General features: G+C 36.0%; 1 protein-coding gene across 2 annotated transcripts in view; it reads left to right on the top strand.

The window, feature by feature from the left end:
• Positions 1 to 27,342, top strand: part of LOC150105803 (sushi, von Willebrand factor type A, EGF and pentraxin domain-containing protein 1-like) — a 358,579-nt gene that overhangs the window by 238,987 nt on the left and 92,250 nt on the right. For both annotated transcript variants that reach the window (XM_090394354.1, XM_090394355.1), the window contains exons 28-30: positions 7,492 to 7,529; positions 14,628 to 14,726; positions 23,988 to 24,039. In XM_090394354.1, coding sequence (XP_090250480.1) covers positions 7,492 to 7,529; positions 14,628 to 14,726; positions 23,988 to 24,039 — 189 coding nt within the window. The remainder of the gene's footprint in view (positions 1 to 7,491; positions 7,530 to 14,627; positions 14,727 to 23,987; positions 24,040 to 27,342) is intronic.

The following is a 27,342-nucleotide window of genomic DNA, read 5'->3' as shown; positions in this document are numbered from 1 at the left end:
TCTTCATTCCAATCAATATTGCCATAGTTGAAATCACCCATAATGATCACCCTTTTTTACTCACTAAGCCAAGTTGCATATACATTTCTTTGTCTCCACCTTCCACATTCTCTGGCATGTAGCAACACTGTACCAAATATCTCATTTTATCAACTTCTACTTCACACCATATATTGCTTCAAAACCACTGCCACTTTTTTTTTTCTTGTAATTCTCATCTCACCCTTGCATGGATATAAAATACCTGCTATCATTAGCATCACTCCTCCTCTCTTCTTGCCTTTCTTATCTTCATGTAAAAGATCATATCCATCCATCTGTTCCATCAAGATATCATTCTCATCCAACTTTGTTTCGTTTATTCCAATTATTACATATTTATTATTACATACTTATTCCAACACATAAACTCAGGCAATGCACCAATTTCGTATCTCTTATTTCTGATACTTCCTGGCATTTGTAAATAAGTGTAACAATTAATTTACTTAGCCCACCCATGGTATAAATGTACTATAGGTTTAGTACTATATTTACTTGAATATAACTCACCCTTGCATAAATATCTCACACCCCTAATTTTACTTTACAAAAATAAAAAAATTAAAAAGTTTCACGTATACCTCACACACAAAAAAAGTATAAAACTTTAAGAAATAGATAGTGAATGTTATTATGGAAGTTTCAGATATTTTGTAATTCGGTTGAATAGAATCAGCATTTCAACTCAACAATCATCAGCTTGCCTTTGTTGTTGAGTTGTGTGATCTTTTGTTAATACTACACCAATCACATGCGAGACCAGTAGTAGCAATAACGAATAGTAGATTATTGGTAAGTCATACCCATTTTCAGTTTTTTTAAATCATGGTGATCTTATGATTCCTAAATGATAAAAGGACAAGCAATAATGACACTGTTTGTTTTAATTTAATACAGAAGCATCATCGCTAAACATTTAAATACATTGCATGATGAAGGTGAGTGACCATTTGTGTAAATGATGTTGATAATTAAAATTTAAATACATTCATTTTATAAATAATGTGAGCAATTATAATGAATACTGAGAATTTAATTATAAACATGAATTTAATTTTTTGCTGAAAAACTTTAGTTTCTGAAAATTCCTGCATATATCTCGCACCATGTTTTTTAACTTTAACTTTGGGAAAAAAAGTGTGAGTTATATTCGAGTGAATATGGTATTAACCTTTCGTGGATAGTAACCACATAAAAAAAAAATAAAAATAAACTGGGTTTATAACATGCCCCCATATGTGACTTCTCCTCACCTGTTCCAGTCTGCTCACCTTCTGCCCCAACCCCCTTCTTCCCCTATTTATTTCTGACTGTTCCATACCTGTGCATGCATGCATTACCATTTCAGAATTCACTCTCCTTACACTGTCCCTCTGATCTCCCTGGTGCACCGCATTTCCCTGTCCAATTCCTGTTCTCATATTCTCTTCTCCATTCACACCCACATTAATCTCACCAAGTCCATTCTCCTGCTCATTCACATCATCTTTTACTTCCACCAATACCTTGTTTGCATCACTCATTACACCTCCTTCCAGCAGCAACCTTCCCAAATTACTCACTCCAAAAACCATGCAGATGCAGTCCATCACTCTTATACAGTTTCATTCATTTCTCAAACTCATCTCACACATTCACAAATTGCACTCCTTTCTCTTCACATATTTCTACTAACATTCCATTCAAGAGTTTTGCTTTCTTCTGCAACTCATCATTGTCATACCTGGACAATACACAGACTATCCTTCTTACTATGCTGTTGTCTTTCCTTCTCTTCAATAATCTCCTGAAATCTATTTTCACATTCTTCCTATGCTCAACCAAATTATTCTCATGCACTCTTCTGTTCATATTCTCCATACTTCTAATTTCATTCTGTACACATCTCATTTCATTCTTCAACTCTTGCATTCCAGACTGAACTGTTGTCTTCTGCTAGTGAAAATAAATTCTAATTTTTCTCTCTCAGTATACTAGTCACTTTCCTAGCCTTAGGAAATAGAAATTATATACCATCACTAAAGAAAATAAAGTTCCTGCTATTGCTTCATCAATCAGACTTTCTTCCATTTCCTTAGTCACGCTAGTTCTTGCTTTGTCAGTCAGGCACATTTTCGCTTCTATAATTATGCCAATTTACTTTTTTCAATCATTTCCGTATGCAAGACAAAGAATGATAGCCAGAAGCTTGAGTGGGAGAAAATAAGTGTGGAGAATGTGAATACAGAAATGATTAAAAAAAAAAGATAAACTGGTGTAATTACAGAAGTGAAAATGTGCTTTTGTCTGGTATTCTTCATTTCTGGTTTCTAATTTTCCTTCAAATCGCCTCACTCCATTAACATATCACATGCCTGACAACTAATCATCTTGATAAAATCCACACCTCTTGACACACTTAATTGTTGCACTGTGCATCTGAATGACCTTTTTCTTTCTGCCATTTTTGCCTCTGTTAATTGTTATTCTAAAAAAGTGCTTCAAACTGATTAATTTCCTAATTCAGATATGCCATACTCAATCATAACCAAACTAAAAATTGAGCTAAAGTTATAATATACTGCTAATAATTAATATCTAAACTTATCTTTTTTTTTTTTGCAGACCATACATTGCAGGAGACTGAACTGTGCACTCTACTGGCAAAAATAAATTCTAATTTCTCTCTTTCTCTCTCACTCAGAATACTAGTCATCTCCCTTTCCTAGGAAATAAAAATTATATACCTTGACTGAAGAAGTGATTTGAAGTAAAATGGATTATTAGGGAAAAAAATGAATTTCAGATGATAAAGGTGTTATGGAAGGCATATATACACCCTCTATCCAAAAAGAAACCGAACTTTTTGAAAATAGAAGAAACTAGTAGCGCCACCTGTTGTATCTTTTTTGTTGTCGAAAGCAGCAACCTTCATTAGTGTTGTATCAACTGTTTATTACATTTTTTTCATTAGAAGCCAAGTTATAGTGCCAAGAGTGACAATGTGTTTTGACGAACAGTCGAAAAATGATTTTCAAAGAGAACTGCAATTGACTTTTGTGTTAAACTTGGTAAATGTTTTACCGAAATGCTACAAAAAGCATATGGTGATGAATGCTTATTCCGTACTCAAGTTTACAAGTGGTTTAAGTGATTTCAAAGTGGTCATGAGACCACTTGAGACCACTTGAGGATGACGAAAAGCTGGGCCATCCAAAAACTGGACTGAGCGAAGTTAACATCCAAAAAGTGCACAATTTCATCAAAAAAAAACCGAAATCATCTGTGAGATTGATTGAAAATGAATTGGGTATTCCAAAATCAACTGTGCACAACATTTTGACCAAGAGTTTGGACCTTTGTAAATTGAATTCGCAATTTGTTTCCCCACAAGTTGACCGATGACCAAAAAATATATCAAATTGAACACTGTAAGGACCTCATTAAAACCGCTCATAAGGACTCAAACTTCCTTGAAATGATCATTACTTGAAACGATATAGTGAAAAAAAAGTGGTGTTTTGAGTATGAGCCTGAAACAAAGCACCAGAGTGCTGAGTGGAGACCACCAGAAGAGTGGCATCCGAAAAAAAAAGTCGCTTGGAGAAGTCAAAAGTAAAGACAATGCTGATTTGTTTCTATGATTCCAAGGGCATTATCCACAAAGAATTCATTCTGCCTGGCCAAATGGTCAATGTTGAGTTTTATCTCGAAGTTTTGAAGCGATTGATAGCGAGAATGCGTCACGTACAGCATGAATATCGTGATCCAGACAGTTGGTCACTTTTGCACGATAATGCGCCATCTCATCGTTCGAACATTGTGAGAGCAAAAACCAAGTTTGTGTGTTGGATCACTCACCGCATCACCTGATTTAACACCCTGTGACTTCTTTCTTTTCCCCCGACTTCATTTGCCGATGAAATGAAAGCGATAAGACACCATTGAAAATGTTCAAGCGGGTAACCATGACCCTCAACAGCATCCCAAAAACCGATATAAAAAACTCATTTAACGAATTAATTGACTGTGCCAAATGCTGTATCGAAGCTGAGGGAAAGTATATCGATTGAAATAAATGATTTGAATAATTATAATTGGCCTGTGTTTTATTTTCTATCAAAAGTTCGGTTTCTTTTTGAACAGAGGGTATATATACATAGAGAGCGAGAGAGGTGGAGAACAGTTGCATTAAGAATATAATGCTCAGGCTAGGAACGTTACTGGTATACTGAGAGAAAGAAAGAAAAATTTGAATTTGAGGGGAGACTAGTACTCAGGCCTGAGGGTTTTTTTTTTAACTATGTGGCTGGTAGGAAAACAAATTGATTGTGGATGGATTACTTTGCGATGGAGACAGTAGTTGGATGACAAAGACAGATGACATAGATGAGCAATTAATGATTACTCTATTAGGTTCTTCCATCCTGGTCAAGCAGATTTTATTCCTAGAAGAGAATGTATTCCAAGTACCAAGCACTCTAGCTGTCAGTAATGCAGGGAGGGGGATTAGGTGGCATTTCATCATGTCTTTTGAGGGATTAGGCTAAGGAACTGACTATGCCATTAACTTGGCTTTTTAATAATGAAAGTATTGCAAGAGGGAAAGATCCTGAATGGAGAGAGGATAGGATACTGTTGCTTAAGAGTAGCAGGAGAATGGAGGTATCAAACTATAGACCAGTTTATATTTATTCTTGATTATTAATATTTTGAAAAATGGTAAGAACTTGTTCACAGAATTGGGAATGCAAAGGCAGTATTATTTATGCAGGACATCATGGATTTATTAAAGGGCATTCTTGTTTCAGTAATCTAGGTGCCTTTTATAATAGAATAACAAGAGTAATGGATGAAGGTAAGGCATATACTGTTTTTTTGTAAAAGGATTTAATAGGGTGCCACATGTTAAGTTGGTATTTAAGTTGTACCTTTTTTTTTTTTGTATATCATGTTAGTTGTTGGATTGGACTGGCTTTCTGATAAATATTAGAGAGTTGTGTATGAAAAAGCAATATAAGTAAATATTAAGGGTACAAGTGGGGGTTCCACAGGGTTCGGTGCTGGGACTATTACTGTTCAATCTTTGTGTCAGGGATATTGTTATTGGACTACAGGAAATATTCACTTATATGCAGATGATGTGAAATTTTTCAAGAGTTATTAGTAATAGTGGACATGTTTGGCTTCAAGAGTGCAAATGAATGGAGATATGATTTAAAAATGTATCAGATGGGATGTTGAAATTTGATCATGATTTAATTCATAGCACAAGACACTAATAAGAAAATAAATAATATATTTATTTACTTAGCTGCTGATATTTTGTTGGTTTTTCTATCTGGCTTTTTCAGAGCACAAACAATTTGTCATGGTACTCAAACAGAAGCAATTAAAAAATACATTTAGTACCATTGATATCGCGACTTAAGACTAAGAGCCTTAGATGCCCCCTTCACATAGAATTAGATAAAAGAAAACAAAAGTGCTACACAGAAGTCATTACAAATCAGAGAGACTGTTTTTGGAATCAGCAGCAGCTTTAAAACATTCACCAAACTACAACAAGTATGACTGTATCAAAAATCTGTAAGATAGTCATTTTAGAATTAAATCAATACTTGTTAACCTATCTCTATATCAAACAATCAGTGATGTGTCTTTAGTTCTTCATATTGTCCATTACAATTTTAACCTGTTCCCACTATTAGCTAATTATTCTGTTTGCATGCAGTGACAAATGACAAACTGTTTGTATTCTGAACATTCTGGGTGGAAAACCAGAATAATATCGCAAATAAGTAAATAAATATATTATTTATCTTATTTGTCTTATATTATGAATTAAATCATTATGAAAACTCAACATGAACTGTCAACACATTAATCTTTCTACTCATCACAGATGGGATGCTTAATACTCACTTGTTGGAGTTACAATGGAAGAAGTAAGGGATCCCAAGGAAATTATAGATAGAAATTTGATTTTCAGAGGACATATTGCAAAAGTTGTGAAGACATTCCAGAGATTTGCTGCAATATTGAGGATGTTGACTAGCTAAGATAAATGGGTGGTGGTTCTATTATATAAAGCTCTGATCAGACTATAGTTGGGTAACTATATGTGTTCAGGCTTGGTTACCAGGATTTGAAGGGAAAGAAATAACCATGGAGAGGGTGCAGATACAGATAATGAAAATCATTATCAGCACAACAATGTTGGATATAGATAGACTGAAGGCATTCAAACTACAGAGTTTAGTGAATAGAAGATGAAGGGAAGATATGATAACTTGTGAAATTTACTAGATCAACATGGGAAGAATATTTATACAGTAGAATGAGGGAAAGGAACAAGGACATTGGCTATCCCTAGAGATTGCAAAAGGAGTTAGTGAGTAAGAGGTAAGTAAGTTTTTTTACATAGAGAGTGATAGGAGAATGGAATGCATTGCTTGAGAGGATGGTGATTATTGCAAAAGTAGATGAGTTTAAACAGTAAATGCATGTAATAATCATTATTATTGTTATACAGGCAAACTGGCCAGAAAACACATGCACTTATCTATGACTATGCCAGAAGAAGATGAAGGATTAAAGAAGATCAGATTGTGTAGTGTAGAGTGTCTCCCTGCAGTGAGTCCTTGGACTTCTCGGAGGTGTCAGTAATAATAATTATTATTATTATAATTCAGGACCTTCATGGAGTCACAAGACTCATCATGGGAGGCCCATTGTAAACAGCACAATCTATTATACCACTCCTTAAACTTGTTTACTGTCTACATGCTCACCATCCTCTCAGACAACATCTAACCATCCTCAATGCAAAAAAAATTATTTTTCCACTTCTTTTTGCAACCTCCTCCAGGGATGGATCCTTGTTTTTTTTTTAATTATTTAGTGTAAAGTAAGCGAATCTGTACTGAAAGACAGAAATTACAGAAGAAAACAAAAAACTATGAAGTGAGCATAATTCATTTAAGTAATAATTTCAGTTTTGTGACAAGGAATAGATATTAAATTTATATGTGATAGTATATGGAAGGCAAAATTAATGCTAAAAGCCAGATCAAAAAGCTAGATGGTACAATGTTTATAAGCTAAATGAATAAATATTTCACTATTAAAAAAAAGGGAACCTATAGTTAAATTTTATCCAAATTTACAGGATAATGCAGTCACCTTATCACTAGCACACACTACTATAACTAACTTACTTATCTTAGCAGACTACCAAAAAAAAAAAAAAAAAGATTTGTCCAAATCTCATAGACATGATGACATTCTTAATAAAATTAATTGTAGCAAGCTAGCCATTATAAATTATTTATGTGGTCATTATAAGTTTGCTGTAAGGAGAAATGCTGTACAGCTTCCCACTTCCTTAAAGTTATTATTTTAATATCTCTTGTGTTACTCTATTTGTAATTTACTGATACATGTAAACATTCATTTCTTTAATTTCAGACACAAGTTACTGCAGCAAAGAAAACCTTATATATGTGGTAAGAGTTTTTTTTTTAATTTACTTTCTTTTTTCATATTTTTGTCTCATATTTCCAACAAATATAGAATGACAGTTTATTATTATTATTCTGGACCTCCATGGAGTCTTGTGACTCCATGGGGAGGAGGAACTGTCAGCCTTTGAATGAAATATCTCCAATAAGATTAATATAGTTTACTCTTACTACAGAAAACATGGGTACCAAATAAATCAACAGTTTTTCAGAATACTTGTGGATATATAGTTTGCTAGTGAATGGTTTGCTGTAGTGAATTTTCTTCACTATAATGTCACTACTATGGGATAAGGTCAGTGGTTTAGCCAGGATTATTTTGTAGTGTGCTACATTTAGTGAATTCACTGTAGTTGTGTTTGCTGTAGTGAGAGTCCATCCACTGTAAAACCAATTGGACTTGCATAAAAGTAATTTATAGGTTCAGGATTTGAATTATTCCCCCCCCCCTACTGAATCAAAGGACATAAGGGAAAATCTTTGAAGTAAGCTAAGATTGATATGGCTCCAGGCCTGAAAGACATTAACATGAGATTATCATCAGGTGAGGGAACAAGCAAGACAAGAATCTGAGAACTGTCATTCATGGAAGAGGAGGGAAAAAAGAAGAGGATTTCTATTATTGCCATTTTTGCAAAAATGCCTTTACCATTCAAATTCTCCATTGTTTTGATATTCATTCCTTCTCCCAAACTTCTTTATTGACTAATGAACATGCTGGTTCAATTTTCCCCCTCCTCCATATATTATTAATTCTGTTGTTAAATTATCTTCTTCAGGTGTTTTGTGTTCCTCATTAAATAAGACTTCACTTCTAGTGTTGGAGCCTCCAATAATATTTTTTCCTCACTTTCTTTTCTTCAGTTGCTTCCTCAGTACACCCTTTGTTACCAGTTATAATCCATTTAAGAACTCTAAAATAATCACGCCATCTCTTAAGCATATTTTCCTTATCTTCTATTAAATTTCTTGACTTGTGGTTGAAAATACTATTCTTTATTTCCTGCATAATCAAATAGAACTCCAGTTCATTTCTGGTTTTCAATTATCTCCATTCTCTCAAATATTAATATTTCATATTCTCTCTTCTTTCTTCTACATTCTTTATCTGCTATTGTTCTCTTTTTGTTTCATCTTTTTTTGTAGCCTTTTTCTTTTTTTCCCTTTCCTTGTGACTTCTCTCTCTCTCTCTCTCTCTCATCAAACCATTCCTCTCTTCTCTGACCTTCTGCTACTTTTTCTTATCTTTGTCTTCATTTTCATTGATTTTCTTTATGTATTCTTTTCATTCTGTGATCTTTGCATGTATATAATTTTTACATGAAATTGTTTGAATTACAATCTACTCCCCTGCAACTTCTCACACTCATAATATCCAAAACATATCTTGCATCAATCAAAACGTGGTCCATTTGATTTCTGATTATTCTATCAGGTGAAACTCATGTTACTTTTTAATAACTTTCATTTACATCCATGTGTTTGTTTGTATTCTACCAGCATCTCTATGGAGTCACAGACTGATCATGGAATGTCCATGCTAATCATTATTCATTCAATACTTATGATACTTCACCTTGAACTTATTCACTGATGAAGCAGTCACAGCTTCCCCTGGCAATCCATTTCACTCAGTCACCATCCTCCAAGCAAAAAATATACTCCTCGCATGCCTTGCTAACCACACTGTTACCAATTTTCCTGGGGTTGATTTCCTTCTTCCTACCATGTATTGAAAAAAGTCTTCTGTGTGAATCCTATAAAACTCCTTTCATAACATATTTTTTTATCATATCCATTCTTTCCGACTATCAGCTAGTCTTGTTTTTTTACTCAGACCTTCAGCTACCTTCTGAATGAGGAATCCAGGAATTATCTGAAATATTCATCCCCTGGAAACAGTGTAAAAGTGTAGTTAGCAAGTGTATGTGAGGATTAGATTTTTTACTTGGAGGGTGGTAGCTAGGTAAAACGGTGTTGAAAGTTTTTCCACTTGGTTATACTATAAATTAAAGATGCCAAGAAATTATATTCTTGGCATCTTTTATCCATGTGCAAGCAAACAAAGTTTGTGCATGAAGTCACTTCGTGATTAAATTGCTTGTATATAGATACTAATGGCTTCCCATCAATTGCCTTAGTATCTCATAATGCATTGCTCATATCCTTATGGAGATGTATAATGCTATGCATTATGGGAATGGCCACTATCCAGACCTGTTTCAACCTTTGTTGAGATCTCATCAGCGGGAGCCAGACCCAGAAGTGATATCAAAGTCTACTTAAGTTTTTGGAGAGGTATCCCTGCACTTAAACAGACCTCAACAGAGGGCGAAACTGGTCTGGGTGGTAGTGGCCCTTCTCATAATGCATAGCGTTATACATGTCCGTAAGGATATGAGCATTGCATTATGGGATACTAAGGCAATTGATGTGAAGTCATTAGCCTGTGTATATACATGTAGCACACTTGTTAAGTGACTTCATGCACAAACTTTGTTTGCTTGTACTTGGATAAAAGGTGAAACCAAGAATATAATTATTTGGCATCTTTAATTTATAATATAACCAAGTGAAAAAACTTTCAATATCTGTCTCTAATCCAGAGTATTTTAGTAATGAATAGGGTGTGACACCTTTGGCTACTTGTATATGGGGGTATGACTTATGCATTGCTTCAACTTTTGTATCACTTCCTGGTCTGGCTCCCACCGATTAAACCTCAAACAAGTAAAAGAAAGAAATTTTTAAAATAAGAATACAGCACCACTTAGCAGATAGCCCTTCAGCTGCATTCTTCAGTAGACAATTCACTAAATTCTGCAAAGAAAGGACTATAACTCAAATTTGTGTTGATGGTAAAGACATGTCCACCACTCAGGACATCCTTAACTCTTTTCAAAAACACGAAAAAAAATCTGTTTCAAGACAGTAGTACTGTTGGAAATTATAACTATTGGAGCATTAATAGCTTTCCTGTTCATATCCAAGATGGGCTTGGTAGACCCATTACAGCATCTGAAGTTACCACAGCCTATAAAGAATGCCAGGCAAGAAAATTACCAGGACCTGATAATCTAGAGAAAGAACTTGACCACAAGACCTGGGATTTTATTCTTCCCATCCTAGTCATACTATTTAATTCTTTTCTCTCGTCAGGACACATACCAAATGAATTTGTAGCAAGCCATACCATCCTCATTCCAAAACCTAATAAAGATCACACCTTGATCATCAGCTGGAGACCTATTTCTCTATCTAATACTGACTGCAAGATATTTTTCTGCATTATCAATAACAGCTTTAAAGTGGAAATGAGATACAGACTTAAAAGCACATAGGTGTATGGAGTTCCAGGCTGAGCAGTAGAATTTAATCTGTTCATGCTATGTGATCTAATCAGCTTAGTTAATATGAAAAGCAGTTGATGGCAATGCTATCAGTAGATCTTACTCAAGCGTTTGATAAGGTCCGGCATCCTTTTCTGTTCCACATCCTCCAGCAAATTGATGTAGTTAAAAGCCGCTACTGTTATCAAAGGAGCCTATACCAATTCAACTACCTGCCTCCTAGTTAATGGGTTCCTGTCAGACTCGGTAAAATTCAAAAAGGAGTCAAGCAAGGCTGTCCTTTTAGTCTATTGCTCTTTGCACTAGTTCTTGAACCTTTCTTACAGGATGACAATACACATGCTGTGTGAGGAATAACAGTTCCTTCAACTATGAAGGAAAAGAAGGTATTAGCATATGCTGATGATGTAGTGGGCACTTTGAAGGATACTGATTCCATATATATCTTTTTTAGTATTTTGGAAAAATTTGCAAAGATCAGTGGATTAACTACTTATGCAGACAAGACAAAATTAAAGTTTATGGAAAGTGGGATCTTGGCAGCATTCCTTTTGGACTAACCCCTAAGAGAGAGAGAACCTCTCATTATACTTGGAATTCCCTTCTTCACTTACCAAATATTACCAGGTCAAAAATTTATGTACAAGAACTTTGAAACCTTAGATGACTGGAAAATAGGGCTACTTTCGTTTTCTTCTGAAGCCAAATAGTACTCAAAACCGTAATCTTTCCTGCTCAGTTGTACATAATAAATATTACAGACATCACAGAAGCTGAAGAAAAGCAATTATATAGTAAGCCTGTGCAGTTTTTTTGGTCTAGCCAATACCAAGAAGTTAAAAAGGAATTTCTTCAACTATCAAAGAAGCATGTAGGATTTGGGCTTCCAGTCTTAAAATTCTGCTATTCAAGCAATACAGCTTCAAAAATTCATAAAATATTGTAGACCTTTTCTGGTACTACCTGGGTTTTCATCTTCCCCTGTTTGGAGTAAATGATTAAAAGGTCCAAAAGCTGAAATTGTTCCTGAATACTTTGTGCTTAACTCTAAGAAGACTGTTATAACACTGATTGACATTCTTTCCATTAAAAACAGTAAAATTTGGTATAAAGAAATCTTTAATTTCTTTCTCCATGAACTTCCACAGTTAGGTACTGACAACAACACTTTGTTTCATAACTTATTGAAGTTCCAAGGATACCTAACAAGAGGAATCTTGCTTGAAGAATTGCATATGGCTGCTTTCCAGTCAGTACCATCAAATGGAGGTACTTTAACATTGGAGATCCAATCTGTGACATCTGTTACCGATTGGAAACAGTAAAACATGTATCTACAGCTGCCCTCTTGCCCTCTGTATTTGGAACAGATTATGTAATGTGTTGAGCATTCCATTACTTACAACAGAACAGTCTATTTTTTTTTTTTTACAATACTCACCACCTATCAGCAATGGGAAGAGAATTTTGATTGTTATAATTAATGAATTAAAATACCATTTATGGTAGGTTAGAAAGAAAGACTGATTTGAAAACCAGCAATATGACATCCAAATGCTTTTTAATATTTTTGCTTTTTATAATATTAATTAATTTTATAAATTAATTAATGCTTTTTATAATATTGTATTGCGGAAATTTTATTGTTCTGTCAGACGATTTTTGTACTTAGAAGGAAGCAGTCTAGAAGATATCAAATTTTTGACTAGTGGTGTAGACCAGCTCTTCTTAAACTTTTTCCACTCGCAACCCCTTTTCGCCCAAGAAAGTTTTACACGACCCCGAGTATATAGGTATATAAAATAGATATACAAATCAAACATTTACTGATAATACAAACATAAAGAAATTTATTTTAAAACAATTCTTTGGTATACATATAATTTTACCATTTACATAAAGAATTACAAACAATAGCCTCGAATATGAATTAATTTTTGGTTGTTGTGCATTCAGAAACCTTTTACTATTTCCCATTTTTTTTGCAATCCCCACATTCGGTTATGTGACCCCCATTTGGGGTTGCGACCCACAGTTTAAGAAGCTCTGATGTAGACCACCCACATTATGCAATATTCACCAGGGGAGAGATAAAATGCTGTCTATTTTTGCTATGAGAGGTTTTTTAAATAGTTCCATCATCTTAATTCAATGGTCTTATAGTCAATTGCAGGGATGACTCGAGCAACTGGAGAAGGCCAACTCAAGGCAGTTAACTCAGATAAGGCTATCCACCTGGGTGTCAGTCATTTTTGTGCTAGTTTCAATTGGTCTTTTGGTCGTTCATCTATATGAGATTGGTGAAAAAGGAAACTGATAGCCTTTGGCTATATGATGATATAAAAGAAGCTGAAGCCTTCTCTCTCTCTCATACTATCTATCTGTCTTTTCTTTCTCCTAATACTATCAGGCTCTCTTGCAATCCTATACTAACTACTCTAGTATAGGGGTGCAAGATATGGGATGCTCATCATTATGATGAGCATCCCTTTATTTTATCACCTCAATAAAGGTCAAAACCGGTCTGGGTGGAACAAATATAATGCATAGCATTATATTTGTCTTTAAGGATGTGCTTTGCATTATGGGATATTATTATGTGAAAATGATTATATAACTGTTATTCACACAATACTTTCATAGAGGATGAGGAATCCAGAAATTCTCTGGATTTTCTTCATCTCATCCCCAAGAATCCAGCCAATCATAAATTGAATCATATTCAGATGTGTCCTTATTGAAGCCTTATAAAGAGGAATAATAATCTCACTGTCTCAGCTTGCCACTGTATTCTTCAACATCCAAGTAATCTCACAAGCTATTTTGCCCACTTTTGCGATATGCTCTCTAAACTGCAACCGCCTGTCTACTATCATCCAGAAATTCCTGTCCTCGGCATTTTCATGTAGTCCAGTTCCATCAATATAGTATGCAGTTTGTGATTTCTTTTGCCCACAGTACATACTTTACCCTTTGTTCACATTAAACTGACATCTGTTATCTTTTGTCCATACTCAGGCTATTTAGATCACCCTGTAAGATCTCTATATGATCTTAAGTGCTTATTGCTATAGTTTTCCCAGTTTATAGATAGTTTTTCATTGTTGGCAATCAACTGCATATTTTCCCTTAAATCATTACCTATATCATTGATGTGCAAATTAAATATCAGCCCAAATACAGATCCCCCCCTGCAGCACGGACCCTGTAGCACTCCTGCCTTCTCCTGGATTCATTTCCCTCATATAGTAATCTTTGATGTTTGCTCACCACCCTCTTAACCATGTTTTTGTCTATTTGAATTTGCTCCAGTTCTGTTTGGCATCTTGTGTGCCAAATAGGTGATGATTCCAATTGTACAACATTCATATTCCAGAATACCATTGGAAGGTTTGCATGGTAGATGTGTTCAGCTCAATGTACTCATGAGGATGAGCATGTCTCTATGCTCATTCTTATGAATATTTTCATTTGCCATTGAGTGTCAATCAGTGGTGTCTTTTTATAGTTATAAACTCAATCACTATATGCTGTGCTTCACACACACACACACACACACACACACACACACACACACATATATATATATATATCACTTTGATAATAATAACTTTATAATTTTAATTAATTTTAAGTCAATTCTATACCACTCTTCATAAAATTGGTATAGAATTGACTGATAAAGCAGAAAAATTATATCAAGTTTCTTACAGTTGTATTTAATGTATTTCAGGATGGAGAAATTTGGGATGCAGGATGTCAGGAATGTAAATGTGAGAAAGGACATATATCCTGCAATGATAAACAGTGCATGGAGAATTCCTGTTCAGAGGTATTGCTATTATTTTAATCAAACATATTTTAATTTCTAATTCCAGGAAGTTTATCATCAAAGAAATTATTATAATGATTATTATACCTTCAAGTGAGATGCCATGAGGTTATTATTCTTGTAAGTAAAGTGGTAGCAGTGAGTAATGGTACACTTAGTAGAAGTGATGCCATGAATGAAATCATGCAAAATGAAGAGAATGGCCAGATGGAAATGAGAGAGAGAGAGAGTGTGCGTGTGCTTACATGGAATTCATGCACAGGATAAAAAGTGAGATAGAATAGAAAAATGCCTGGCTAGCAAAAGAAGGGAGCAATGGAAGGGAAGAGATCAGAGTGAAAGAGGAAGGAAGGATAAGGAGTGAGTTTTGTATGGAGACTCCATAAGAGAAGTGCATTGATTACAATTGTGCAGTTTTAAATCTTTGTTCCTGGTACAATACTGTGTACCTAGAACAAAGATTTAAGATATTAATAATGTTATTAGGATGAAAAGAGAGAAAATGAATGAGATTATTATTTTCACAGGTAGAAATTCGTGCAACAAATGTGCAGTATGCAAGAAGATATGTGTTGCTGGTACAAGTGAATAAGAAGAGTGTGAGTAACGATTGTGAGTCTGCTGTCACAGCATGACAGAGGTGAGCTGAGAAGAAGGACAATGATTGCAAATGAGTTGGTGTGTGTCGGGGGGGGGAGGCATAAGGGAATAGTGTGGAGTGAGTTCAGTGGATGAAAGAACTTTGTATATAAGGCTGATGGTTTGCATTTGAATGGATTCGGAACAAGGCATAATTAAGGAGAATGCAGGCAAGGGTGGCTGCAGGCATTCTAGAGGTGAATGAGTGGGAGAATGATCACATGATGCTGAATGTTGCTCCTCAGGTTTTGAAATTGAGTGGGATAATAAACACAATTCACAAGGGAGGTTATGAGATTTTGAAACTAAGGAGGAAGAATTTTTTTGTTGATTAGGTTAACTTGGCTAAAAGTTATAGACATTAGTGAGATTGATTGATAGAGGTGATATGTACATTATAATAAATTTAGTTTAATCCTTTATCCAAGTGTAAGCAAACAAAGTTTGCACCTGAAGCATCTTCAGGACTGAGGCAACTCATGACAAAGGTGGACTAAGCTCTCATCACTTGTCTTAGTATCTTCCATAATGCAAAGCACATCTCCTTGCGGACATGTATAATGCTATGCATTAAGGGAAGGGCCACTACCCAGACCGGTTTTGACCTTTATTGAGGTCTCGTCAGTGGAAGCTAGACCCGGAGGTGGTGATACTAAGGTGGAAGTAATGGAGAAGTCATACTTACCTTTGGCAACTCGTATAGGTAAGTATGACTTCTCCATTACTTCCACCTTAGTATCACCAACTCTGGGTCTGGCTCCCACTGACGAGACCTTGATAAAGGTCAAAACCGGTCTGGATAGTGGCCCTTCCCTTAATGCATATCATTATACTTGTCCGCAAGGAGATGTGCTTTGCATTATGGGAGGTACTAAGACAAATAATGAGAGCTTAGTCCACCTTTACAACGAGTTGACTCAGTCCTGAAGATGCTTCAGGCACAAACTTTGTTTGCTTACATTTGGATAAAGGATTAAACTAAATTTATTATAGTCTAACCAAGTGGGAAAAAACTTCCATCATGATATGTACATAGGATGTGAGCTGCATAGTTTTCAAACAGGACAAGGAATAGAATTAGTTGAAGTATATCAGAAGGACAGGGATGTGGAGGACAGTGCATTTGCAGGTACCTGGTGTGAGACAGAAGTGAACAGGATGAAATATATAGTTGGTTGCTTCTATAGGCTGAGGTGAGATACAAGGGAGAATGTGGATTTCACACATTGGCAAATTTGTATATAGGGAACTTAAACCGTGGTAACATAGATTGGAAAAAGGAACAGTCATAACGAGGGAAAGAAATGGAATTATACTGCTGCAACATATAATAGAGTGAACTCGAAGTTAAAGAGTGCTGGATCTGATGAGGACATTAGAGAACATTAACCAAGGTAGCCACATTACCTCCAAATGGGGAGAGTGATCATGTAGTCTTGATTGAGAGATTTGACAGACATTCAGAATTTTCAGCTAAGAAGAGAATATGACAAATTGTGTTGCCAGCTTGGAGCTGTGCCATGGTATAAGAATTTAGAGAAAAAGATGTTAACATGTATGGAAGATGATCAGGGGATGCTTGAGTCAGGAGGAGAAATCAAATATGAGTTAGATGGATGAGGTGCATCATTAAGTGGAAAGCATAAAGAAAGTTGTGGAGTGTATATAAAGAGAAAAGTGATCAGCAAGTTAATGAACATTACCAGACACTGGTGAAAAGGGTGACCAGTATGGCAAGGAAGGCAAATGATAATTATGATAAGCTAACCAGGGGATGCTTGAGTCAGGAGGAGAAATCAAATATGAGTTAGATGGATGAGGTGCATCATTAAGTGGAAAGCATAAAGAAAGTTGTGGAGTGTATATAAAGAGAAAAGTGATCAGCAAGTTAATGAACATTACCAGACACTGGTGAAAAGGGTGACCAGTATGGCAAGGAAGGCAAATGATAATTATGATAAGCTAACCAATGAGGCTAAAAGGAATCCCAAAGCGTTCTTTTGCCAAGTTGTAAGTAAAAGGAGAAATGACTATGAAGAATGAATGATAGGAAGGACTTTAACAAGTGCTGAATGAACATTTTGCAAGAGCATACCTTGTAGGTGGAGATTTTGCAGTCCCAGATGTGATAATTCACTGATATGAGAATAGATGTAGATTATTTGGAGGTTCTTACACTGCAGAATCTTAATGCGAATTTGGCCATAGGATTAGATGGAATATTATCCATGTATTATAAGAATGTGCAAAGGAATTGGCAGCTCCTCTGAGCAAGTGTTTTTAATTTAAGCCTTGGCTACGGGAAAGAAAGCAAAATAGTTGATTTCATAAAGGAATTCCAGGACAGAGGTAGTAAATTCTAGGCCAATCAGTATCTCAGGAGTAGTGGTGGTTAAAGTATTGGATAAGTTGGTAAAAGGTAGAATTCACTGGGTGAACAGGAACATGATACTCAGTATGTGGCAGCATGGTTTTTGTGAAAGGTCTTGCCTTAGAAATTTGCTTCTTTTTTATAATGGAGTGGCACTTTAGTTGGATAAAGGAAATGGCTACACAATAATAATACTGGAATTTACAAAAGCATTTGATAATCTCATGGAATTTCCAGGATATCTCATGGAAATCTGTTACATAATTAGAGCAAATGGGTATGGATATGAAGCTGATCATTGGGTAAGAGGATGACTGATGCATAGACATTAAAGACTTGCATATGGAGGAACTGAATCCTGAAGAAAGCAGGTGACTAATAGTGTTATACTACAAGGCTCTGTACTTGGGCTACTATTTAATTTGCACATCAGTGATATAAGTCATGATTTAAGGAGAAAATATCCAGTTGAATGCAAATGATGAGCTAGAATGGGGATGGGGTTTAATGACAATGATGAAAAGATCCTCCAGGCTGACTTATTAAATAGAGTGGGTGTGTAGACCAAGGAAAACAGCTGTTAGCTTAATGTGGCAAGTTGTAAGATGTACTTTAGGATGAAGAGATTACTAGATATGTTTTACATTGATGGAGCTGGACTGCAGAAAATTCATGAAGCCAGGAAATTGAATATTATTGTGGACATTGAGCTCAGGTTTAGAGGGCATATTGCAAAAATAAGGCGACCAAAACAGCTTATCAGATTACTTGGATGATGATGAAGACTTTACTGACAAGCTAGCCCAGGGAAGTTATTATTCCTCTTTATAAAGCTTTAATAAAACAACATGTGGACTACTATGTACAGATCTGGTCACCTGGATTCTTGATAAGGAATTAGTAAAGAGGATCCAGAGGCAAGTGACCAAGGTTGTTACAGGCTGTGAAATGCTTCCCATGAGAATAGATTGATGGTCTGCATATTTTTCGATGAATGAAAAAGAGAGAATATGATAGAAACATATAAACTATTAACCATTATACCAGCCTTGACATGTATATACATCCAGAATTACATGGATGCGAAGTGTTCATTGAAGTCAATATAACCTTTTGATATTATGGAAATAATATTGTTATGCAACATATATTTTATCCCTGTGGGCATTTAGGTGGTTAAGGCATTTTATAGAATTAACACTGAAGACTATATATATATACACACACACACACACACACACACACACACACACACACACACATGGCAGGAGGGAGAGACAAGGAGTCAACCTTGGAAATTGTATAAGAGTGAAAGGACTACTTTTTTTTTTTGCCTAGTAAATGTTCAAAATGGACTCCCAGAGAAGTTTGGTGAATGAGTTCAAGGAGAAGTATTATACATGTTGTGTGAATGATGGTTGGAGAGCCCTCCAATAATGAGCCTTTGATTGCAGAGAGGTGCACAATAAAATAATGACTTCTGCATTTTAATTGAGATACTGTCTTTCTTAACTATTCTTTTTGATATCTCCACACATACGAGGGGTGGGGAGACTGAAACGTTCTGATAAACAACTAGAACATGATTAATTGGTGGGAATCTAGGTCATGAAAAAATTACCTGATGATCACTTTCCCAATTATTTTGCAAAGACATGGTGAGGGCAGTGACTTTATAGTTTGACAGCAGACTTTTATCTCCCTTTCTTTTGGAAGAGGCCAGTTATATGTTTGCTTCCATGTATTGGAATAAGTGCCAACTGAACATAAAAGAGTGTACATATATATATACCGTATATGACAGGTGTTTATTTCTGGAGCCCACCTTTTGGGTACATTTGTGGAGATACAATCAGGACCAGAAGATTATTCAGTTTCTAGGTTATTTAAGATTTTTATAGTATTTTTTTGCTGAAGATCACCATATCTAGTATTCTGGTAGGCATGTGAACAATTTTTGTTAGATCATTGATGATTTAATTATTTTTTATATCAACCTTGCATATGAGAAGTCAGAAAACCTGTGATGTAGCACAACGTGTCATTTTAAATATGCTGTTATTTAAATAGATCTCACACAATTGTTCACATGCCTACCAGAAGACTAGATAGCCCTTTGCATATTCTGTAATATAAGTGGTGATATCCCATCCTGTTCCTCAGTCTTGTTACATCAAGCTTACTTAAAATTTTAAACACCACTTTCCTGAACTGCTGGTGTCTCTTCTTTTTGCCCACTGTGATTCATCACTACTCTCATCTTCATGAGAACTTTCACTACCACTGAAAAGAAATAAGTTTATATTCAGAACTGAGAGCAGTTTGACTGCATTCATTGATTTGACATATTCATTTTTTGACACATTCTGCATATGGAACAGCTCTTAATTCTGAATTGTTACATGAGCAGATATATGATTTCTGGGATATTGTGTGAGCAAAACACTTTACTAGACTCCTCAGTGCATAATATGGTGGGAAGCCATTTTTTACATAAAGTATCATGATATCCATTTTATAATTTTCTGTTAGGACATGAAACCTGAATTATCTCTTCAATTACAAGCAATATCATTGCAGTGTTTGCTCTCATTATTATTATCTGACCTTCATGGAGTCAAAGAGCTCATTGCAATAGACCCTCTCTCTCATACATAAAGATAATTGAATAATGCCTTAAAATCCATTCACACTTTCTGCACTCACTGCTGATGGTTTCAAAATTTCTCTCCTCCAATATAAACTATAAAACAAGCAAAAAATCCTAACCAAAATATATTAAAAATACCAAAAACTACTAAATAAATCACTTTAATATCTTCAAGTTTGTGGTAAAGGCCAACATAAATGATGTAGATCTTCACTTACAGACATCCAGGCCATATCTAGTTTTGACTGAACCCTAAATTGCAGCTACAGTAATAACCATTCCATCCACCTTAATTGTCCAAAACACCATTTACGATTCCATCTACTCCAGGGTGGTAGCTCTGCTGTATTGCTTTCTAGAGAATGGCAACTTTAAGCCTCTATTTTTGATCTCCTTTAATGAGGTTTCTTTGCCTTATTCAGTATATGGAATGAATGAAGTTACTATTATTGTTATTATTAACATGAACCTCCTCTATGTCCAATGGCTTTTGTGAGAGATCAGAAGGCACAACTCCCATTGGCACAGATGATTCCATCTGTGCCAATGGGAGTTGTGCACTTAGCCCTATCAAAGTCAGACTTAGTTTTTTTGTTTTTTTTATGATGGTTTTGTCAGTATTGTGGGCTTCAGTGTATCAGTCTATAAGCAGTTTTTTTTTGTTGTTGTTTTTAACCACCTTGGTACACTCTTTTTTTTTGGAAAACCATACTGTCACTCTGTTCAAAACATCCATTTAGATTATTTTGAATAGGATTCTAGTAAACTAGCAGTCAACTTCTGCTTCATTTCTACATCTGGTTTACTTTGAAACTGGAGGCAGAAAATAATTCCAACTCCTGTTCATGCTATTTTTAAATACACCCTTTGCTTGCAACTTGTTTATTAGTTCTAGTTTTCGTGATTTTGCACCTCCTATTTCACTCCATTCAGCAGCAAGCACTTTTTCTCAGACTCCAAACATCGCATCCATTCAAGTGCAAACCATCCACCTTATACAGAGTGTCCCAAAATTCACACAAGATTTAAATTTAGCACCATTTGTGCGGTAAAGTGTTGCCAACGAGAAAAAAAAGACAGCGTGACAGCTGACAGTTCAGGGTTATTAAAATGGAGCGCTACACGAAAGAACAACACATTTTCATTGTTGAGCAATATTTTAAAAATAATGAAGGTTTGGCAGCTACAGTTCGCAATTTTCGTACAAAATATGGTCGGAATAGTGATTTAACTTCAACTGTGAAAAGATTAATTAAAAAATTCAAGGAAACTGGATCAATTAGTGATCTTATACACTCTGGCCGTCCTTCAACAAGTCATTCAACAGAAAACATCGAAGCAGTTCGTGAGAGTGTTGCTGAGAGTCTAGGAACATCGATTCGGCACCGTGGTCTTGAATTGGGCATTTCAAGAAGCTCTCTACAGCGTATTCTCATGAAAGATTTGCATCTTTATGCTTACAAAGTTCAATTGACTCAAGAACTGAAACTTACTGACCACGCACAGTGAAGAGAGTTCGTTGAATGGATTATGGAACAACAACAAGTGGATGCTTATTTTTCGAACAAAATCATCTTCAGCGATGAGGCTCATTTTCATCTTGATGGCTTCGTTAATCGACAAAATTGTCGCATTTGGGGTTCAGAAAATCCACGAGTGATTGTTGAGAAACAAATGCATCCACAATGTGTCACTGTTTGGTGTGGATTTTGGGCTGGAGGCATCATCGGTCCATTCTTCTTCGAAAATGCGGCTGGTAAGGCAATAACAGTTAATGGTGCTCGCTATTGCGACATGATAATTCAGTTTTTTGTGCCTAAATTGCAAGATATGGATGTGGACGACATGTGGTTTCAACAAGACGGTGCCACATGCCATACAGCCCGAGAAACAATTCATTTACTGCATGAGTCATTTCCTGGTCATGTAATTTCCCGTTTAGGTGATCAGAATGGGCCGCCAAGATCATGTGACTTAACGGCGTTGGACTTTTTTCTTTCGGGTTTTTTGAAGTCTAAGGTTTATGCCAACAAGCCCATGACCACCCACGCCTTGAAGGAGGAAATTGAGCGCTGTATCAACGAAATTCAGCCACATTTATGCAAAACGTCATGGAAAATTTCGACAAAAGAGTGTGTATGTGCCAGCAAAGCTGTGGAGGCCATTTACCCGATATGCTATTCCATGCATAGCCCTATACTGTATACTTTATGAATCAATAAGAAATTACAATTTTTAATTAAAAACCTGTGTTTTCTATCAAAATTACTTCTTGCGTGAATTTTGGGACACCCTGTATAAGTCCTTTTATTTATCAAACTCACGTCACTCATCCACAAATTGCACATCATTCCTCCTGTATAAGTTACACATTGATTTGTTTGCAATCCTGCCCTCCTCAACTCACGACTATTATACCATGATAACAAGATTGGCTGTCTTTACTCTCTCACTCTTCTCTTCAGTGACTCTTTCAGGTCCTTCATCATACCACCCTTGTCTCCCTTCAGATCATTTGTACTCATCAAAATAATCAACTCTTTAACTTTGCCTTTCTGGATCTTAATAGCCTCACTAACATCGTTAATCTTCACACCTGGGAAACATGATTTCATCATGCTTTCACGAAGCCCTACTTTTATCATGGAATTGTCATACAAAATTCTCTTTTTAACTCTCCTGTTCTTGCTTAGCTAAGCATTCCCTTTTCCCCATCATACCGCTTCTTTCTTTCTTTCTCTTCTCTACTATTAGAACTTGCCAGATGCTTTTCCTCTCCCAGTTGTATGGTTCATCATCTGAAGGACTCCATGTTAGTAATCTCTCTCTCTCATTATGGCCTACTCTTCATTCTTCACATAATAATCAACACCATCATTCTTATGTTCATCAGTTTTACTCTCTTTCTCAATCCTATCTTACATCATTCACATGATATGTCTACCACTTCTTAAAGTACTTAAATTGACTCATATTCCTTAAAAGCTTGCAGAACGCAAAAGTCACATCTGCATGATGATGATGATGTTTCACTTCAAATTCCAAAATTTCATTTGGCCAACATGCTTAGAATTATAATAGAACAAGCTGTCCCTGCTTCAACAGCAGATGATGATGATTGAACTTTTGGGTCATCACAATTTGATAGGAATTCTAGCTTGACATTTCAAACATATTTGATTCAGTTTGAGCATAAAAGTCTCCTGAATGTTTTTGTCAGAGGGAATACAATCAGCAGAACTTGCTAGATGGAGAAAGATGTTATGATAGAGATATATGAATTGGTGAGAATGTACCTTTTAATTCAGGAATTATTCCTAGAAGAAAAGAAGTTGAAAGGAAAAAGAATATGAGGTTAAGGATGGCCTTATATATTCCTTTTCCCCTCCTTGAAATTTTGTTAATTATTAATAAAAAAAATCTTTATTAAAAAGATTGATAGATGAACAGGGTACTGCTTGAAAATGTGACTTGCAATTAATCTTATAACACTCTTGATGTTTGAGAATAAATGTTTGAAAGTCCATGTGTAATTATATACCCTTATATTGTTACTTTTAATAAGTAATAATTATTAAAAATTGTTTGTCCTTAATTTCAGAATGAAACCAAACAATTACTTCCTGGTGACTGCTGTAAGAAATGTATCCCGGGTATGTAAACCTTTATTTTCAGATATTGCATTGATAGATAAATAAATAAAACATTTAAAGTGATCTGTTTGAATATTCACAGATATTATTAACCACCAGTCAGTTAATTTTTTTTTTTTTTAATTTCAAGGTTTTCTACTATGGAAAGCAGTAGTTTTATTTGTCTTGCTTTATGTTGTATGCTTGATTTTTTATTATTATTATTATTATTATTATTCAGGCCTCCATGGAGTCAAAGACCTATCGTAGGAGGTCCTTTCTAAGAAACACAAGTCTATCAATACTCATCGAGGGAGGGCCCTCCTAGGAAACACACAGTCTATCATATCACTCCTTAAACACATTGACTGTTCGCGATCTCACCACTCCATCAGGCAATGCATTCCATGGTTCAACCACCCTCCATGCAAAGAAACCACTCCTCACCCTCTTGCTCACAGTTTCCTTCTGTAACTTCCAGGGATGGCCACCTTGTCATCACTCCTTCCCTCTGTTCAACCAAGCGAAAGAACTCCCCAGTGTCAACCCTGTAACCGCCTGTCAACAGTTTAAAAGTCTCTATCATATCACCTCTCCTTCTTCTATCCACCAAACTCTGCAGTCCACATTCCCTCAGCTGATCCTGATAATTAACATTGTACCATCTTTGTTATCCACCTTTGTACCCTTTCCACAGTTAATTTATCCCCTTCAAATCCTGGGGACCAAATAGGAGAACAATAGTCTAAGTGTGGTCTGATCAGGGTCTTATACAATGGAATGATAACTCTTTTGTCTCTGCAGGTCAGCGTCCTTCTCATTATTGCAGCAATCCTCTGTGTTACCTTCGCCACCTTTGCAATATGTCCCCTGAATTTCAGGTTTCTATCAATCATCAACCCCAGATCTCTTGTCTCCCCTACTTCCTCCAATAGAGTATGCAGCGTCCCATCGATGTGTCCCAAACCTCAAGACCTTACATTTTGCTGCATTAAACCGACACTCCCATTCATTTGCCCATCTGTCTAGCTTATTCAAATCCTCTTGCAGGGCTACCACGTCTGCACTATTACTATAACCCTTCCCAGCTTCACACCATCCGCAAACAACTGAATATCCCCTCTGAAATCCACTGACAATCTCATTGATATAAAGGTTAAACAATATAGGTCCCACTACTGAGCCCTGTAGACCCCACTGTAACCCTCTGCCTCCTTGAAACTACTCCACCATACACAAATCTGATACCTATCGGACAGCCAATCCTGAATCCAGTTGACCAACCTGACATTCAAACCCATGTGCTGCAACTTAAATATCAGTTTATTATGTGGCACCCTGTGAAATGCCTTTGCTCAGTCCAAGAAAATGGCAGTATATGCTTTTCCCTCATCTACTGCTCTTGTAACTTTATTATAAAAGGCTAGCATATTAGTAAAACAAGGGTGACCCCTTCACAAATCCATGTTCATTCTCACAATAACATTACCCTCATCTGCCCAATGCTGTATGCAGTCCCTCACTAATTTCTCCAAGATCTTAACAACTACTGATGACGCACAAACTGTCCAATAATTAGACACTTCCAGTCTGCTACCGCCCTTATGCAATGGCACTATCTTACCTTCCCTCCATTCCTTAGGTACCTTTCCCATAGCCAGACTTTCAATGAAAAGCCAGGTCATAGGAGCTGTCAATTCTTTAGCACATGCTCTCAAAACCTGCAGTGAAATAGCATCCAGTCCCACAGCTTTACTGACATCCAGAGTGCTCAGTATTTGGAACACATTCTTCTCTTGCACCTCTAAACCTCGAACCTGCCCTATCCCGCTAGTATTAAAGCTTACTTCTCTAGAATGAAATACTCCAATAAAGTGTTCATTGCACAACTCTACTATGTCCTCTGCATCAGTCACTCTATTCTCATTTTTATCCCACAATGTCATTCTTCCACAATCATTTCTCCTCCTAGTAGCTACATAGCTAAAATTCCCTAGGATTTTCTTTGGATCTTAGTGCCAATCCCTTCTCTTATTCCAGTTTCGCCGTCCTTACCATACCAGTCACTCTCCTGGCCTGTGTGTTATATTCTTCGTGCATCTGCTCTTCACCTGTCTCCTTATATCTTTTCCATAGCTTCTTCTTCACATGCAGTTCCTGTTTCCAATTGGAATTGGAAACAGGAACTGCATATTAATTTTCACTATTAAAATAGCAGTATTATCATCAGGCTTTGGTCAGGACTTTTGGTAGTTCATTAATGAGCGAGTTTGCTGTAATAAGATGGCTATTCTACACTTATATTGAATTTATCATGTGTTAGACCATCCAGGGACTTATGTTCTATGAAAACTGGTAGAGGAGAGAAGGAATTCTCGATGATAGTTTTGATGTACATTTATCATAGAAATATATACAGAAGGTACATGTAGCAGAAACTCAATGCCTATGTGATAGTGAGAGTGAATTGATAAGAGACAGGTTATTAATTAATTTGATTGCTCTTTTCTGTATTGAGTAAAGTATTTTTAGAAAGCTCATGGAAGCACTGGCCAAATGCGGGAGCCGATTTAATGGATGAACCTCAAGGGCTAACTTTAGTTAGTACAGGAGTGGCAAACTCAAGGTACCTGATGCTGGACTATGTTTTACTTTATGTAATGTACATCTGTTATATTATGTGTAGACTGGTTCTACCTTCTTTATTTTCTTCATTTCTTCTTGTTTTCCCTAAATGCTATTAGAACATTCGAGGGCTAAAGATGAATCTTTTCTATTTTACTATTTCTTTTTGCAGCCTGCCTTTGCTTTCCCAGGTATTTGCCTCAACTAGTTGGTTAAGTCCCAACCCATCTGGTCAACATGGGATGAACCAGGAGCAAAACCCTCATTATGAGGAAAGGACTTCATCACTTTTTTCTTGCATCGACTTCACTTCAAAATCCTCATATGCTGAATTCGTTGGTTTGCAGAATAATCAGAACCACATTTGGGACTCAGGCAGAGGATCCTGTTTGAAAAGTATATTACAGTCTCCTGCGCATGCCAGTGTTACTGTGAACAAGGAATATATATACAGAAGGTATATGGAATTAGCCTGGTAGATGAACCTTACATGGGCACATGGAATGTATGAGGTCTATAGATGGGTACTCTTGATATTGTCTATAAGGAGATGGAGAGGTATAAAATTGACATTAGGAATTACAGGGACTAGATGGAATGGAGAAGGTAATTTCAAAAGACAGGTTGGTAAGCTAGTTGTTATTCAGGAGGTGACTCAAAGCATCATGGATAGCTGTGGTACTGAGGAAAGTTCAAGCA

This window comes from Typopeltis vanoorti, chromosome 6 (genome assembly GCF_054136105.1).
Source record: "Typopeltis vanoorti isolate ZY-2024b chromosome 6, IOZ_Tvanoo_1.0, whole genome shotgun sequence".
Taxonomy (NCBI): domain Eukaryota; kingdom Metazoa; phylum Arthropoda; class Arachnida; order Uropygi; family Thelyphonidae; genus Typopeltis; species Typopeltis vanoorti.
Note: the sequence above shows the minus strand (reverse complement) of the source record. Positions and strands in the feature narration are given on the sequence as shown.